We start from the raw sequence: 17093 nt of genomic DNA on the forward strand, positions 1-17093 counted from the left end.
TGCAACTTGATTAGTCACACTCACTTTCTTTTTAATCCATTAATTTCATATAATAATCCGTCAACAATTATATACAAAGGTATTCTGTTTATTTTGTTTTGCAAGTTTTTTTTTCAGTTGCATAGGGTTAGTTCACACTGAAAACGCCACACGCCGAGACATTTTCTAGGCTAGGGGCGCAGCGGATAGAGAGAGAGAAATTACATCTTCTCATGTTCAATTTTGGATCGAATAGATCTCTGTATTCTATGGTTAAGATGATAGTTTTGTTTTACATTTGTAATATTTGAAAGGAAAGACCCAAGGATGAACACAGTACTGTTGGCCATTGTTTAATTGACAGGTTGGTGCTATTGAGTATTTTTAAAAGAAACAAGAATAATTTTTAAAATCATAATCATTTGTATAAAATTGTCATCATTGTCAAGTAGGTACTACATACAACAAGACAGAAGACAATTTTATACAAAAATCAATTTAACTACGATTTAGTTATATTATTTGTATAACATAACATTTCTCTTAGAAAGAGGATAGATTCTTCCATTCGATGTCAATAAACGCAAATTTAAATAAATATTTTGTATAAAAGAAGTATTTTTTTCTTGATACACTGGTCGTGACTGCCGTTACGATAGTCTTCAGATAGCCTATCATCACGAACAACACCTGCGCAGTAAATCATTATGGCGCACAGCAAACTGGTAATAATTACAAAAAAGTTCGAAAAAAGTAGCGTGGGCGCAGGCCTTTAGAGATTTCCAGTTTTAACCCTCTCTCAATGTATACTCAATAAATAATTTCATCGTCCAGTAACTAGTAAACAATAATCCTTATCTGCGGATTCAGTAAAACTGTGAAAGTAATGAAGATCTCAACCAAATGTGAGTAATGTGAAACCATCTACATAATCTATCAATCAATACAATGCCTTTCGGCGGCTTATAAAAGCAACTAAGTACAATCCATTACAAATAACAATAATGACTACACAGGCAATTCCAATTCATATAAATTCTAATCTCCGTCTGTTCTTTTCATTAACACTTCCGTCCGATCTTTTTGATATCACGGGCGTTATAAACCCAGAGAACTGGCCCGAGACATCTGTGGGTCAAGATTAGTGGTAAATTATGAAGGCGGAGCAAACCGGTTGCGGGCGATGCACCGCCTTGCGCAACCCGCCGCTTCACACATTGGGCCAGCCGCTGGGTATTGGAAACCAACAGTGTCGGATGTGATGCAAAGAGTTTTGAAAACATACTGCCTTACGAATTATTCGATTCCTATTCAAATGAAGGTATATCTTTTATTATTTTTACAGTAAAATAGGAACAGCCTGAGTGATGTGACTTTTTGTTTGAATTTGCTTAATATTGAAAAAATAATGGAAATTTCTAATCCTTTGACTTGATTTTGTTTAACAAAACATGGATACCACTTGAGAGTTTAGCTGCGCTGTGACATTAAAATAAAATTTTAACTTGTTAACCTACTTATTTTTAAAAAACAACTGGCTAACAGATCCGTATACGCTGCCTCACTTGCTGGCGTAACGCCCGACCAGTGGCTGGCTCAACGTGAGCTGCGACTTTACTATTAAACTAACGCTCACATCACTGTTATATTAAAACTATAAAACACTTGTGCGTGTTAGATCATCGCATTCATAACCCTTTATGAGTAGCAAACTAATTTTTCATAGTTATTAACCGATATATAACTATATATCGTCAAAGATTGGAGATTGCTCAAATCTTAAAGGACAATCATTGAACTTAATTGAGCGAGATCAATCGTCGTGTCATCAATTGCCTAGGCCAGTGAAAGTATTTAACGAAAAAGAAATCATGTCAATCAAACTTCCTAGTTAAAACCAATCAATTATATCTAGTCCAGATTGTATGACTTTTATAAACAAGATAACGGTACATTAAAATTTCAAAATATGAATATAATACACGACATAAAATGGCCCGGCTTATAATGATCAAAGACATTGAGAAAACCCTGACCGCATTCTAAATAAATTAAGTTCTAAACTCCAGAAAATCGAACGTCCATTATGGCACACAATCGTTTTAAGCACCATAACATTGTTCCCGTAACCCAATATGTGTTTAAAGCACTAAGTGCCCCTATCGATCGTCGATAACATATCGTCTGCGAACTAGGCCACTCTTATCTCTAAACGACTACTTAGTTCAAGTAGACTGACACCAATAGTCTACTCTCGCTTTTGTTGGCAACGGTCAAACTTTTACCTCATTTTCGTACCATCCAACAACGCGGTTTAAAAAGGTCTCGCTTGATGGACATTAATAAAAAATGTCTGATGTGGGATAGCAACGATTGGAATAACGAGAGCACAGAAAATAGAACTAGCAACACGACTGCATTCATATCATCACGTCTATGTCATTTACGAAGCAGACAGGGCCAGCAGTCTTGAAAAGGCTGGAAAGCCACCATCGGGTGTATGGCTTAATTATGGAATTGAGATTGAAATAGTGGCAGGTTGCTAGCCCATCGTATACAAGAAGAATCACAAGATTATTAGCCTTTCCTATATTTGCCTTGTACGACATCCTTTGGAATTAAAAAAAAAACTAAAAAACTACGCTTTATTGCTAATCAAACTAAAAAATAGAAAATAAAAATTAATGACAAAGGAATTCAGTAGTAGCAAGTCGAACAATCAGTTATAGTCAGTTGTAGTAGTAATTACCTCGGATTAAAATTATAACAAAATTAAATTTATAAACAAAACAATTTAAATCAGAGTAAAAAGCGTGGGGTGCCTGATGTAGTAAATATTAAAATCATTCTATTAGCATATATTTATGACAAGAGAGTTATGAAAATGAAGTAAAATGCACCCCACGCTTTTTACTCTGATTTAAATTGTTTTGTTTATAAATTTAATTTTGTTATAATTTTAATCCGAGGTAATTACTACTACAACTGACTATAACTGATTGTTCGACTTGCTACTACTGAATTCCTTTGTCATTAATTTTTATTTTCTATTTTTTAGTTTGATTAGCAATAAAGCGTAGTTTTTTAGTTTTTTTTAAACTATTATTTATTTTCTATTTTTTAGTTTGATTAGCAATAAAACGCCTAGTTTTTTAGTTTTTTTATACAATTATTTTTTGGTAGAAGTGTTAACTTCCTACTACTTCTACTACGCTGTATAACTATCTTACTAGAAATGACTTTCGCAACCATGCGCCCATCGCCGGAGGTTTTCACAACTAACTTTCTTAAAGTTATATGTGGCCTGATTGGATTAAATCTCATAATATTCTCATCATCATGATTCTTTTTTAGGCGATGGGCTAGCAACCTGTCACTATTTGAATCTCAATTCTATCTTAAAGCCCAATAGCTGAAGGTGGCCTATCAGTCTTTACAAGACTGTTGGCTCTGTCTACCCCGCAAGGGATATAGACGTGATTATATGTATGCATGTATGTATGATGATTGTTAAACCCAGTTGAAAAGAATTTTATAGTGATAAATCACTGTTAATAATATTTTTGACTATCCAGCAAACAACAATTTTCGATTGTGGCCTTGCCAGGAATCAAACCACAAGATTAAGAGGCAGATTGATACAGGAACAAAAATATTTCAAACATACCTCCACTGCCTTTACAACCAGGAACGCAACAATGTTTATCTGAAGACATCGTGGCACTTTTGTAGTAAAATCTGTCTTTCACAAAAACAAACACAAACTTGGGACTCCTATCTCAAATAATCAGGTACTTTTTACAGGAGTCCTATCTCAAAATATCTGCACAACACAGTGAACACAGTCAGAGTCCAATCTCAGATGATAAAATCACACGAATATCCGGAAGAACAAAGCTCGACTCAACGGAAGATTCCAAACTCCAAATAACGACAAGTTATCAGCACAAAACAAAGTGCAAATAGGTAAATACACAGGCACCGGTAAAAAAACAGAAAGAAAGTTTACAGGTGTTAGAATCGAATTCAAAACTTACTGCAAAACTTATTTTACATAAATAAACAAACTGTCACTCATTTTCCAAGCGAGTATTACAGTGTTGCTATTATAAATATGCAAAAGTTACATAATGTTAATTCAAGAATCGCATTAATATGTTAAATACGTATTAAATATCGCAAAGTTCTGTAGGTAGTAACTTTATTCTTGTATTGTTGTAAATTTAGTTGTTCAATTTTCATTTATTACTTTTGTTTTATTACTTATATATTTTTTATTGTTTTAAAATTTTCTACTAATTCTACTATTGTTTCTAATGGTAATTCTAAATGGAGCGATGCGATGAAATAAAAAAGCCTCAGGTTAATAGTAACATTATATGGAAATATATTACATCTCTTTTTGGACTCCTTATACGTCAGAACCTCTTGGTTTCTTGTATGGAGATTACTGGCACTGGTGCTATCTCTGTCTCTCTTACTCTCATACGAAGGATCTAAAAATGAATTTATTAATCCTGGCAGTTTTAATAAGGATAATGAGAAACTCTTATCAAAATATTGCATTGTCATCGGTCCTTGATACGTGTGCAAAGTTTCAAGTTGATCAGACGTTTAGAAATCAGTGAAAATTAAGCTCAAAGATTCCGTTACATACATACATACATACATACATACATACATACAACCCAAGCTAATAAAAGCGTAGTAAAAATATGGTGTGTTCCTATTCTAAACCACACGAATGATTTTAGCCTAAAGTGTTCATTAACTGCACATCCTTTACTGATTTTAATGCTGCCCTGTACTGGCAAGTCAAAAGGATCTTGACTGTAGAACTAATTTTTGTTTTAGTAAACTCTCAAGGCAAACCAAGTATTGCAAACACTTATTTATAAGGTAAGTACGGTATGCACAGAAGATACGATTAGCTGTGCCACCGCCTTTATTTGTGTATACGAGATGGCCCAGGTAACTAAAGATCTGTTACTTTTTTAATCAAACGGGATTTTTTTATAAAAGAAACAGATCTGTATTTTCTATAATTTATGGTAAAGACCGTGTCTGTCCAAGCGGCCGTGATTACAGGAACGGGGTCAAAGCCCCTGTCTCCACCCCCACCCGATGCCTCCTGCCTCGGGATAGGCCACGGTTTTTACCAACCGCATATTATACGGAACGAACGCGGAGACAATTATTGCTAAGTGCTTTAATGGAGCCCGAGAGAGGATGTGATTGGGTTATTTATTTATAATTTAAAAAAAAAATTTAACATTAGTAGTTACGAAAGCAAAGATATTTTATTGGGTTAAAGTATTTTTATATTATTGTTTCTTGAAAATAAGTGGTTTTAACTGTTTCAAATGACATCAGAAAACCACAAATATGTAAATTTTTTGTCTAACCTGAACCCAGGGCCAGAGTGGAAGGCTTTTAGGGTAACGCATGCGTAATCTTAATTAAAAAAATAAACCCGATAAACTAAATAAAACCGTTTAATATCTATATAAGTTACTATTCAAAGCCACAATTGATCATTTATGCAATAGTTTAAGATGACGGCGCATTTATGGCACTTATTTCCTCAATGCTATTTGCATGGTAGCAGTAATTATAATATTTCCTTCCGCAGTCACTGCTTTTTCTGGTGTCATAATAGTTATTATAACCAGTTAATGCTTAATGCTTTTATAGTTAGTGTGATAGGAATTATATTGTTTGTAATTAAAATCTGCATGACTTTCGAAAGTAAGGTTAAATGACACCTAGCATTATTTAAACCTAGTACTTTAATATTGTGTAGTTACAGTTCTAGTTTAGGTACGTCCTTTGTTGACAGTCATAATAACAGTGGCCATAATATAAAAAAACAAATGGTGCTTCATGAATTTTGTTTTACAGAAGATTAATTGACAGATCTTCATTTATTTATATATTTATTAACATCACGGAAAAAGTAAAAATAGAACTTAAACTAAAGAGAAATTTAGTTCAAGAGCACTACTTATTTCTAGAGAAATTTCTTCCAGTAGGCCCACGTATCTTTGCGTGTTACCAGTTGCACCCCCAGCCACTATGCTTCGAAGCCGCTTCCGCCTTCTTACTTGGTTCCATTATCTTATCATTCTAAAAATATTATGCATTTACAAGTCCATCTTTCCAATGATGTAAACGTCCACCTCGTGTCTATAGCTAAGGGTTTTGTTAAATAGTTATTTTCATAAAGAAATTATACGATGCAAACATAAACCCGAAATAAATGACTAAAAGACTGGGTCTTTATTATTTAATCATTCATATTGTTCAGAGCTTAAACTGCTGTCATACATCATATATACCCGTATGTACGGCAGTTGTCAGAATTAACGCTGTGATTCACATACGCCTATTTAGCTGGCTACACGAGCCACAGTGTAGTAAGCATAAGCATTATAAGGCTGTGCCGCGTCCGGTCGAATGAGGGCATGTGGGAACAACGGAAGTGCTACACTCAACTCTGACACGACAAGAATATCCACGACTCATTTAGATGTACACATGATGTACTTACAATTATTTTTCAGGTATTTTACCCAATTATTGGATGTTTCGAAAAACAAATGCTCGTTTCGTGCTCTTTATACGCATCAGGTTCAAGGGAAAAGCAGTAGAAGTAGACAACTTCTAGGAGGTTCTCACAAATCAAATAAAATTTAGGGCCTTCATTTTCTCTGTATTGTATGCGCTAATCTAGGAAAAATCTGGATGGACTGTCTTTGAAATTTTGACCGAGGGTTTATATATAGAATATATAAATGCTATATATGCGAAGCCGGAGCAGATCGCTAGTAAAGGTTAAAACAAAGCAAAAACTAAGAAAAATCTACGGTAAACAAAAAAAGCAAGATCACTAGAAAATGCAAGAAGCAAATTAGTTAACTTATTTAATTTAACTAGGTACCTAATCACGTAACGTAAATGAGGTGGCATGAGAAATACCACGACTTCACTGTTACACTAACGTACTCAATGAAGTAATTAATATTAGTTTCCATTATGCAATATCCCTTGTTGGTACTATTTCGTACTTTCTCTGTTCGCACGGTCTTGGTCTCACAAGTACTGTCTGCAGAAGAAATAAACATAAAAGCCAAAAGGTTTTGCTTTTGATAGTAAGTACTTAGTTTTGTTTCTATAACTATTAATAAACCATAAGTGTTTTTCTGCTTTAAAATACAATTTTTGCCCAGAATGATTCTGCTACTCGTATGCCGAAAACCATGCGATTTTATATAGATCGTTCAATACAATACTAATATTTTGAAAGCCTCTTATGACCACTGTACTACTTTCTCGATAACCTTGCCTTACCCGCTGATCGCATCGGTCTTTTGTAAACTGAATTCCGTATACGAGTTACCATTTTATTTTAGCTTTGATTTTGAATACTGATTATTGCTTTTTTTTAATGCGGAGCAGTTAAACAGCACATAAATTAACATTTAAGACATCAAAGCATATATCCTACTTATGTTTTACTTGGAATGCTTAATTTTTCATAATTAACCATACGGCATTATATTCGGTTGAGCGTTAATGTTAAAAGGACGCAAAGCGAAATTTCCGGTAAGTAAGTAAGTACATCTCCTTAGTAACCACGAATTTTATTAATAGTAATAATGCAGTAGAACTTAAAAGCAATTACATATAAGTGCCACCTCACTTCAAAGTACAAGTTTCAAGTGCTTAAGTTGTCGCGTTCGCCTTTACCGATTCAGTAAAGCGAGGCCTAGCAATTCTAAAAAATTGCTACCTACCTATTTTATTTAAGAGTAGGATCGTTACATTTGCTAAGGTTCCAACCAAGTTCAACTTGAGACTTAAATAGGCTTCAGTTCTTTGAGGAGATTGACTAGCAACTGGACAAGGACTGATTTGTCCTGTCTATGTCGTAAAGGAAAAAGACGTGATATATATATATATTAATAAGTACGTAATCGTGTGTCACGTGGTAATGTGACTCTAGTTTCCGTGCATCTCAGAGTGTTCTTCAAAAGTTCTTTCAATATGTCTTTATATACCTTGATTTCCTCCCGCTCGTCCCTTAGATAATATCTTCTACATGGTGAATAAGGTACAACTATATTGTTATGGTACAAACCATAGCGCATTGCTAGTAATTAGTAGAAGTATTACCAATGCGCAATGCAATATTATAAAATAAGAATACGATTACGAATTTATGAAATGGATTGTTATCTACCCCTTTACATATGAAAATCTCTGGATTCACACAAATATATACGCTTTACACCAAAGTTAATACAAAGGAGTGATAACCCAAGATATAATCTACATATATAGTGGGAAATATACTAAATACGGTATGGTACAATCGAATAAACTATACTGGTGATGCGAACTGGTCATACGTAACGGTCAATGTTCCAACACTTCCAACGGTCTGTGTTTTTTTACGGCAGACGGAAATTAACTCTGAATCAACATCGTATCCGGATACTGTCGATTTAACAAGAAACTGAGTCAGGAATGACAGTCTTGTCTTTTTGCGATAATAATTACAAATTCTAAACTTTATCAAATACGTGACTTTATAAGACGTTAAAAGGCATGCTTAAAAATTAATACCAATATGAAAAATTGTTTTTACAAAAAAAAATCACTTACTTATTATAATTATTTACTTGGGATTTTGACAGATGTTAATTAACTGAAGCGGTGGAATGTCTAAACATTTAGAAACCAACGTTAAATAGCTACCTGCTTAAACTGTTTAATCTTTTAGAAATTTAACAGGTTGATCTACACCCGTATCGATTCATCAAATCAATTTAGTCTTTACCGATAAATGCAAACAACCATGCATTATGATTGTGCATGTGCGTGCGTGCCCCCAAAGCTGGCGGTCAGCGAACCGCAATTCTTTTCGGCAATGCGCGTGCGGTGCAGGAGGGGAAAACCTTCCAAGTTCCAATGTCATATGTACGTATTAAAATAGAGTAAGTACGGAAGTAGATTTGCAGACATTTTGCAAAAGGTTAGCGTTCAAAACGTCATCGTGATCATTTCATAACTTCTTTTTTTTTCTACTAGCGCTTCGTCACATTCCGTAACAAAGAACTATTTACGAGCTATTTGTCCACTAATAACAAATTTTAAAATGTATCGTGACAAAATAGTTACACGGAATCTAAATTACCTACTTATCAGTTTACCGTTGCTGCCAGTGCTAATAGAGAAAAAGATATACCCAGCCTGATTACTTAATAATATAAATTTAGTGTTATTTTAATGTTATTATGTATATTGATCTAATCCTCTTTCGAAGTTCAACGTCTGTATTTACTTTATTTCTTGCCCCTAGCAGTTAAACGCCGAGCTTAATATATGGCAGACGCGTGCTTAATTTTATTAGGAAACCGAAAGGGGGCCGTTCAATCGAATGATCCGTTATTTTGATGACTTTTAAGTTGGGTACAAATTGTATTCGCATCTCCAAATCTTTTAAAATGAATAGTGCCCTAACATTACGAGTATTATTTTTGTCATCTGTTAGTGTTATCAACATTGGTGTCACATTTTTCATAATAACAAATTAACTTAAGCTGGCAATAAATTTTACTTAAAATAAACTAACAAATCTCTCTTTTGTCGTAGGTATATTAAAAGATAAAATAGTTTATGCCTTAACCATACTAATATTTTAAATACGAATGTAAATGGGGTTTGTTACTTCTTTACAGTTTAACCACTAAACCAATCTGCATGAAATTTTGCATACACATAGGGTGGAGAACGAGAAGGTCATATGTATAAGGGTACCTTTCATCCCGGTAAATACTAAAAACCTGTATTCTTTTGTAGGCGGCGCAAAATACGCGCGGGCGAAGCTGCATATAAAACCTAGTTGCTTAAGAATTGAAAAAAAAAAAAAACTGAACATTCTCAAACCGTTTGCTAACATGTCCTAACGTCCTCGCATTCCATCGAAAGGTGATGCCGAGTGTAACTTTGCAAAAAAACATTTCCCAATAGGGCTTTCTAAACCGAGACCGACACAAACATCTGTCCCGCAGGTGCTGAGCAGGTGCGGCGGATGTTACGAGCTTTTCAAATATTACTAAATGTGAGACAAAAAGCCAAAGATACTTTTGTAAACATTTAATCACGTCTATATCCCTTGCGGGGTAGACAGAGTTATCAGGCTTGAAAAGACTGATAGGCCACGTTAAGCTGTTTGGCTGAATGAAAGAGTTGAGATACAAATAGTGACGACAGGTTGCTAGCCCATCGCCTAAAAGAAGAATCCCAAGATTATAAATTAAACCCTGAGTCGGCTTTCACGACATCTATAGGAAAAAGATAGAGCACTCTTTTTCTTTTTTCTATGGCTTGATACTTTTGTACTTGTTTAGCCCATATTGTATTTAAACACAGGCTACTTTTTTTTTTAAATACGACCGCGCAAACGTCGGTCAAATAAACAGAGAGACTAAGAGTACATACACTTTAAGGAGTAAGATTTAAATTTTTTTTTAGTGCAAATTAAAAAAAAACTGACATGGCAAAACAATACCTACCTTAATTCAATGATATCCGTATAATAATCACGTATGATCTGATTACATTTAAATATCAACAGATCTTTTCTGAAGTCGTCAAAAATATTTTTAACAATATATTTTTTTAAGTAAGTACTTAAACATGTATTCATCAGTGCGTGGTATTTACATACAGTCGTAAAACGACAAGATCCTATAAAAATATGTCATTCCGTGTGCGGATTGGTCGCCACACGACAGTAAATAAATATTCCGTCGCGTTCGGTGTCCTTTAATAAATAGATTTACGACAGATCCTAGATTACTTGACGCATAAAACTGACTACCGTGTGGTTCCCGACCCTTAAGAATAGGATCACTCTAAATCTATCCCAAGGATGTCGTAAAAGGCGACTAAGGGAATGGCTAATAAACTTCAGATTCTTCTTGTAGGCGATGGGCTTGCAACCTGTAACTATTTGAATTTCAATTCCATCATTAAGCAATACAGCTGAACGTGGCCTTTCTGTCTTTTCAAGACTGTTGGCCCTGTCTACCCTGTAAGGGATATAGACAGGATTACATTTATGTATTTAATATAATATAAATCTGACTGGCTTTTATTGCGGCTTTGGTACTAATTTTCAACCTTATCTATCATCATCAGGATATGGCGGAGGAAATGCCTACTCTTTCTACAAGGTTCAATTTTGATTGGCTAACGCTGTTGAATATGTTAATAGAAAAGAGATGTAGTACCAGGAAGAACTAACTTCGCTACACCGTATCGCGTTTTTTTTTAAAAAATCGTGAAATCTACGTAACTGTACACCTACGGGTACCAATACCAACCCACATTCGTCCGCAGGTAAAAACATAATAAACCTTCTCGGAAATGTAAATCGAGGGTCTTCCGCTGGTCTGCGCAAATTTTTATGATTATGGGAGGGCCGCATTGCAATATGGCGCTACTATTAGGTAGGAACTCTGTGTATGGACTTGAATAGAACAAGGATAAGTCTTCTTGTTTGTAAATTTCTGTAGGTCCTGTAACTATATCTATACTATTAGCTTTGGACACTGGGATTAATTTTCTAAAGTACGTACACTTAACATGTTACATGGATCAGTGTTTGAAAATATGTTTTGTACTGCCTGTATAAGCAGGTAGCTCATTGATTTATTAAGCAGTTAATAAAACCTAATTGATTCACCGAATTAATGGTCAATCAATCTACTTTTTCCAAAAATAACGCACGCGAGATTCACCCGTCCTAGTTTGGCGATTGATTTATCGTTCCATAATATTGAACACAGAAGTACGTTGTAACTGTTCCTGTAACTAAATATACAAGAAGCGGCTTGTATATTTAGTTACAGGATCATTATGATAAAGAAGAGTTGTTGGCGTCAGCAAGAATTGAAAGTTTCTAATCGTACCGTAACATAATAAATAAGAGGAACATCAATCGTCATTTCATTCAATCGCCTTATTCTCTACATGGCGCCCCTGCCAGTGTTTTCTTTCACTAACTTATCAATGTTCTGCGGTAGTAATCTTAAAAAAAGCTTAAGTATTTTTATAGCTTGGAAGTTTTATATCAATGAAGACCAGAGCTAGTCCACAAAAATAGACATTGCTAGACAAGACACAAAGAAGCGCCACATCTGCTAGTCTCTTTAATTTTTCGTGTGTTACGCCATGGGGCTCAAGGCGCAGTGAAACTTTAATGAGGGAGGGTTAAAAGAGGGCTCAATGTAAACGCCACTCCATACAATGCAAGCTAAAAATAACGCGGCAAACAACCCAGAATACCGAGGTAAGCAAACACATCCTTGTCTTGCGTTGTGGCCGAGTGGGCGTGACGTAATGCCCAGGAACGTGTTACTGGCGAAAAGCGAAACAACAAAAAAACATATTTGGTTAAAGAAAATTGAGTTATATCTTGATCTGATAAGTTTTTATTATGAATAGATGTGTGTGATGAATTGATGTGAGAGATATACTTGGGTGCTATAATAAATCATTAATTCAAAAAAATAATAGGGGTCCAGACCTCATAAACTACATCATTGCTGTTCTCAGCTAGCTGAGTAACAATGATTATTTTTCAAAATCCTTTCATTCCTCCATTTATTTAAAGTTTTTGTAAGTATAAGTATTTATCATACATTTGAACTATGTAAGTATATAATTCAGTAGTTGACTTCACTACACACTATATTTGGCAGCATCCATGAGAATGATAAAATGATGAACCAAAAAACTAATAACCAAATAACGTAGACCATCACTGAGCTCTCATTCTAATGGAATGGCTTAACAAGGTTCAATCTCTGACTAGGACGAGATGAAAAGCATATTTTTCTGATTGGCTTGGGTCTCACTCTTTTATCTATATATTGAAGTTTCTTTTGTACAACAACAGACACAGAAGAATTGTTGAGTACCTAAATATTCAGTAACACAAGTCTTGAACTTAATTTAGCTCAAACTATTTGAAAAGTTTGTGTATTATTTTATTAATAACTATGTGTAAATATACAATAATAGAATATGGGTTGCCACAAGGTTCCTCAGACACTTAAGAATACAACCACAACAATCTTTCAAAAGGCATAGGAGTTATGGTATACATTTAAACAGATTAAATTCATAAACAAGCTTTTTTACCAAACAAATTTTTTTAAAATCAATAATTAGACTAAAGATATGCCTGAACTAGACAGGTATTGCACAAGTTTAGCAAATCTTTTACAGCAAGAACGGTACATACATACATAAGAGCTTTGAAGGAAAAAAAGATGAGAATGAAATAAGAAAACACCATGGGTAAAGGGAGAGAAAAATCCTTGGATTTATGCAAATGGCATCTGCCTTCATCTTTGGGACCAGTGAGAAATACTTCTGGAAAGCATCATGAGAAACCCACCATTGGATATATGTATAACCATAATCTATAAAATAATATAATAAATTATAGGCTAAGTTGCAGATGATACACAGGAATCAGTCTGTTTTAAAATCTGACCTACTGAATCCAGGATCATGGTCATAGGCACACCCCTGGCTCCACTCCTGATAAGTGAGGATGAAATCTGGGATAACGCAAAGACGAAGGAGAGGTGTACTTATGTCACAGAGAATGAATGTGTTCTGATTTGCTTTACCCTGGTTACAGGGCAACCTGGACCAGTTTAGATTATGATTAAAATTTTTTTTATTCAGTTGAGAGGTATTAAAGAATAAATGATGCATATGAAGTCGAGCAGACTATAACAGCCAAATAGTACTGGTAGCCACACCATGGGATTGCTTGCCAGCATAAGCAAAAATTTATAAGCTTAGTACTTTTACTTGTTTTTTATATATAAAGCATTAACCAATATAAAGATTATACATACATACATATAATCACGGCTAAATAGCTGAATGTGGCCTATTAGTCTTGATAAGACTAATAGGCCACATTCAGCTATTTAGCTTTAAGATAGAATTGAGATTAAAATAGTGACATAGTAGTTGCCCATCGTCTAAAAGAAAAGAATCCCAAGTTTATAAGCCTACCCCTTAGTCGCCTTTTACGACATCCATGGGAGAGAGATGGAGTGGTCCTATTCTTTTTTCTATTGGTACCGGGAACCACAAGGCGAAAAGATTAAGATGATCATGTGACAAATTCGATTACTGATATTTTGTGCCTTCAAAGCACATGAAATTCGACGTCATTTGATCGATATTTGCGACAAAATTATACAAAGAATATAAGAACCTGTGTATTGTGCGTCTTAAAGTAGAAAATAAACAAACGATGAAGATACTAAGTATTGTATTTTTTTTTATATAAACAAACATGAAAACCGTGACCTTTGTTTATCTGAAAGCACATAAAAAACTTGTTTTCAAAGTAATCTACTGGCGTGTGAAACACGTTGTTTCAGGTTTAAATTATAAAAAGACTGCAAATTAAACTAATGCATAAGTAATAAAATTAGGTCAAAAATACGTACAAAAACAAGCCAGCTCATAACAAAAACTTACCGTTTTACGACCATGGTAGAATCCGTTTGTTCGTTGGTGGACCCTATGATTCGAACTATTTCTTACAAATGACACTGACGATGTAAAAAACACCATGAATTTTATTAAAACACCGTCAACTTTATTTATTTTCACACATCGCTAAAAAGCGATAATAAACGCACTGCTCCTCATTATTCCGTCAACCTCAACTATATCCAATTTTATACACTTCACTTTTAAAAACATGAAAATCTTTATTCAGCACACCACACTTTCCTTCTAATTTGAAGATAATATAATAACAAAGCACTGTAATAAGGATTCACTGTTTTATTAGCAATCGCGTAAACACAAACTAAAATAAAAATGTGTTTGTGGAATGGAAGGAATAGCAAGAACTTCATTCATTACATCGGCAAGCTTAGCTACTAACTTCATTCGTTTCAATTTAACTGTGACACTGACAACATTGACAATGACATTGACAAATCATTCAATGCAGCCAACTGAATAAATAAATGTTGCAAGTTATAAAATTTAGGATCATTTGTTGTTAAAATGAATAAAATTAATTAAACACAACTGTAATATGTAATAATTTCAGAACATTAGATTTAGGTGTTTGGGCAGACTGTTCTGTGCAAAAGTATTTCTAATTTGTTGATGACACGACGACAATAAACGCTATTGCTATTTGAATTTGGGAAAGGAATTTTTGGATTTTGCACCTCAGGGACGCGAGTACTTTTTCACCACGGATATATAAAAAATTTAATCTGATTACTTAGGTGTACCTTTTTATCCCCGTCTCCAATATAAGGCCAAATAAAAGGAGGCAGATGTTTTCAGTTTTTCATACACATAAATTACACGGATTTTTTTTCCAACTGAAGCTTGTTTCTGAGAGTTTTTTTTATTTGGAATACATATTTCTATATTTTTCACGTTGTGATAGTTTCGAAATAAGTATCAGCTATATGTGTGAACGTGGATTGTAGGGATATTTTGTCAAAATATTTAAAAACAAAAATAATTCATTAAAACTCACCCACCATAAGTTCGATTGTCCCATGAATTTTGAAGTCAAGAGCGTCCTTAGCTTTAGCGCATCAGCTCCCAAATAAATCTTGCAATTATTCATTATATCACAGAAATTTAAATAAAATTTGATATCAGTCACAAATTTTGGTATAAACCTCTTTTTTAAACATTTCTGATATACATGTTCTTGCTTGTTACACCTTAGTCCCATTTTAATACTGTCGGTTTCCTTAACTAACTATAAGTGTAAATAAATTAGTTTTATATATTAATATAATTATAACTTAAATAATTTTGACTAGAAGACACCAAAGTCCAAACACAACTCCTTTTCAAACGACGTGGAATTTAGCTTTATATCTACCATCTCTTTCACGCCAAAAGAGAATCTAAAGGGGCATTCACAGAAGCAAGCAAAACATGTAAACAAAATTATGATTCAATCAAAATGATGTTCCTGGGAAGAGAACGTCTCAGATCATAAGGTGTCTGTTCACACTGTTTTTTTTATTGTAATAGTATTTTATAGGTAATCACGGCCCATAAATCTTACGATTTGTATATGAAACAAAGTATAAAAACGTAAGTAGGTATATAACAAATTCTGTGAAAATTTTAGGTGTCTACCTAAATTACGTACCAAATTATGTTCAAGTAATACGAGCCTTGTAAGTTTGTGACAAATACTTAGGTAATATGAGAATTTATTTTAAAACACAGGATTTTGTCGCATAGGTTGTAAGAAATCAAAATTAACGACATTTCAATCATTTATAACAGAAAATAATAATTTAAGGTATTATGAAAAGAAAATGAACAAATAAGCTTAAGTAAACTTAGAGGGTGTGTCGCAGATTCGCAGTGTGAACACAGTCTTATACAGTTCCTGACCCTAACTCGATCATGTACGGACAAGTTTGTGACTCTGAATGAGCAGACGAATCGAGTGGGCTCTGTTTTCAATTTACAAGTTTTGTTTCATTCCAAGAATATAAAGAGGAAGGAAGTTTTCCCGACTATTTTAAGACCTGCGCCACAATAGGAGGGATTTATAAATTTTTGTGTTTGTAACTTGTCGGCGAAAGAATTCGCGTACCTATTTGAAAAAATATTTCAAACAAGTTAAGCATAAGTATGAACATAAGACTAACATTTCTTTCATAGTTACCAAAGAGATATAAAGAGAGAATGGATACTATAGAAACTTTAAATTGCATAGTTAATAAGCGTAGACTCGAAACACAGACAGGGTAGGGAGGGTAAGGAAAAAAGAAAACTTTGCAAAAAATACAACATTGTATAATGTTGTTTAGGTAAAATTTTATCAGATGTCATTTCATTGTTTGATATGTTAAGTTTCTGTGTCGTCGGCACTGTTCCACACCTTTTCAGCTAATCATCAATGCAGCAAGTTACAACGTGTTTGGCGATGCTTGCATTGCGCATGCGCCGCAATTGATGATGTAATTTACTTCTGACAACTACAGGTCTGTATCTGACAATCATAG

The 17093-nt window shown here is 34.1% G+C and overlaps 1 protein-coding gene across 2 annotated transcripts in view; it reads right to left on the reverse strand.

Annotated features, from left to right (window-relative positions):
• LOC106136145 (protein pellino) overlaps positions 1-15900 on the reverse strand; it is a 65364-nt gene extending 49464 nt beyond the window's left edge. Inside the window, exon 1 of one of the 2 annotated variants that reach the window (XM_060949124.1) lies at positions 15597-15900. In XM_060949124.1, coding sequence (XP_060805107.1) covers positions 15597-15796 — 200 coding nt within the window. In that variant the 5' untranslated portion in view covers positions 15797-15900. Of the gene's footprint in view, positions 1-14562; positions 14977-15596 lie in introns of those variants that run through there. The other variant, XM_060949125.1, reaches the window with a different exon arrangement.
• Between the last annotated feature and the right edge of the window lie 1193 nt (positions 15901-17093).

Source organism: Amyelois transitella, chromosome 18 (genome assembly GCF_032362555.1).
Source record: "Amyelois transitella isolate CPQ chromosome 18, ilAmyTran1.1, whole genome shotgun sequence".
NCBI lineage: Eukaryota > Metazoa > Arthropoda > Insecta > Lepidoptera > Pyralidae > Amyelois > Amyelois transitella.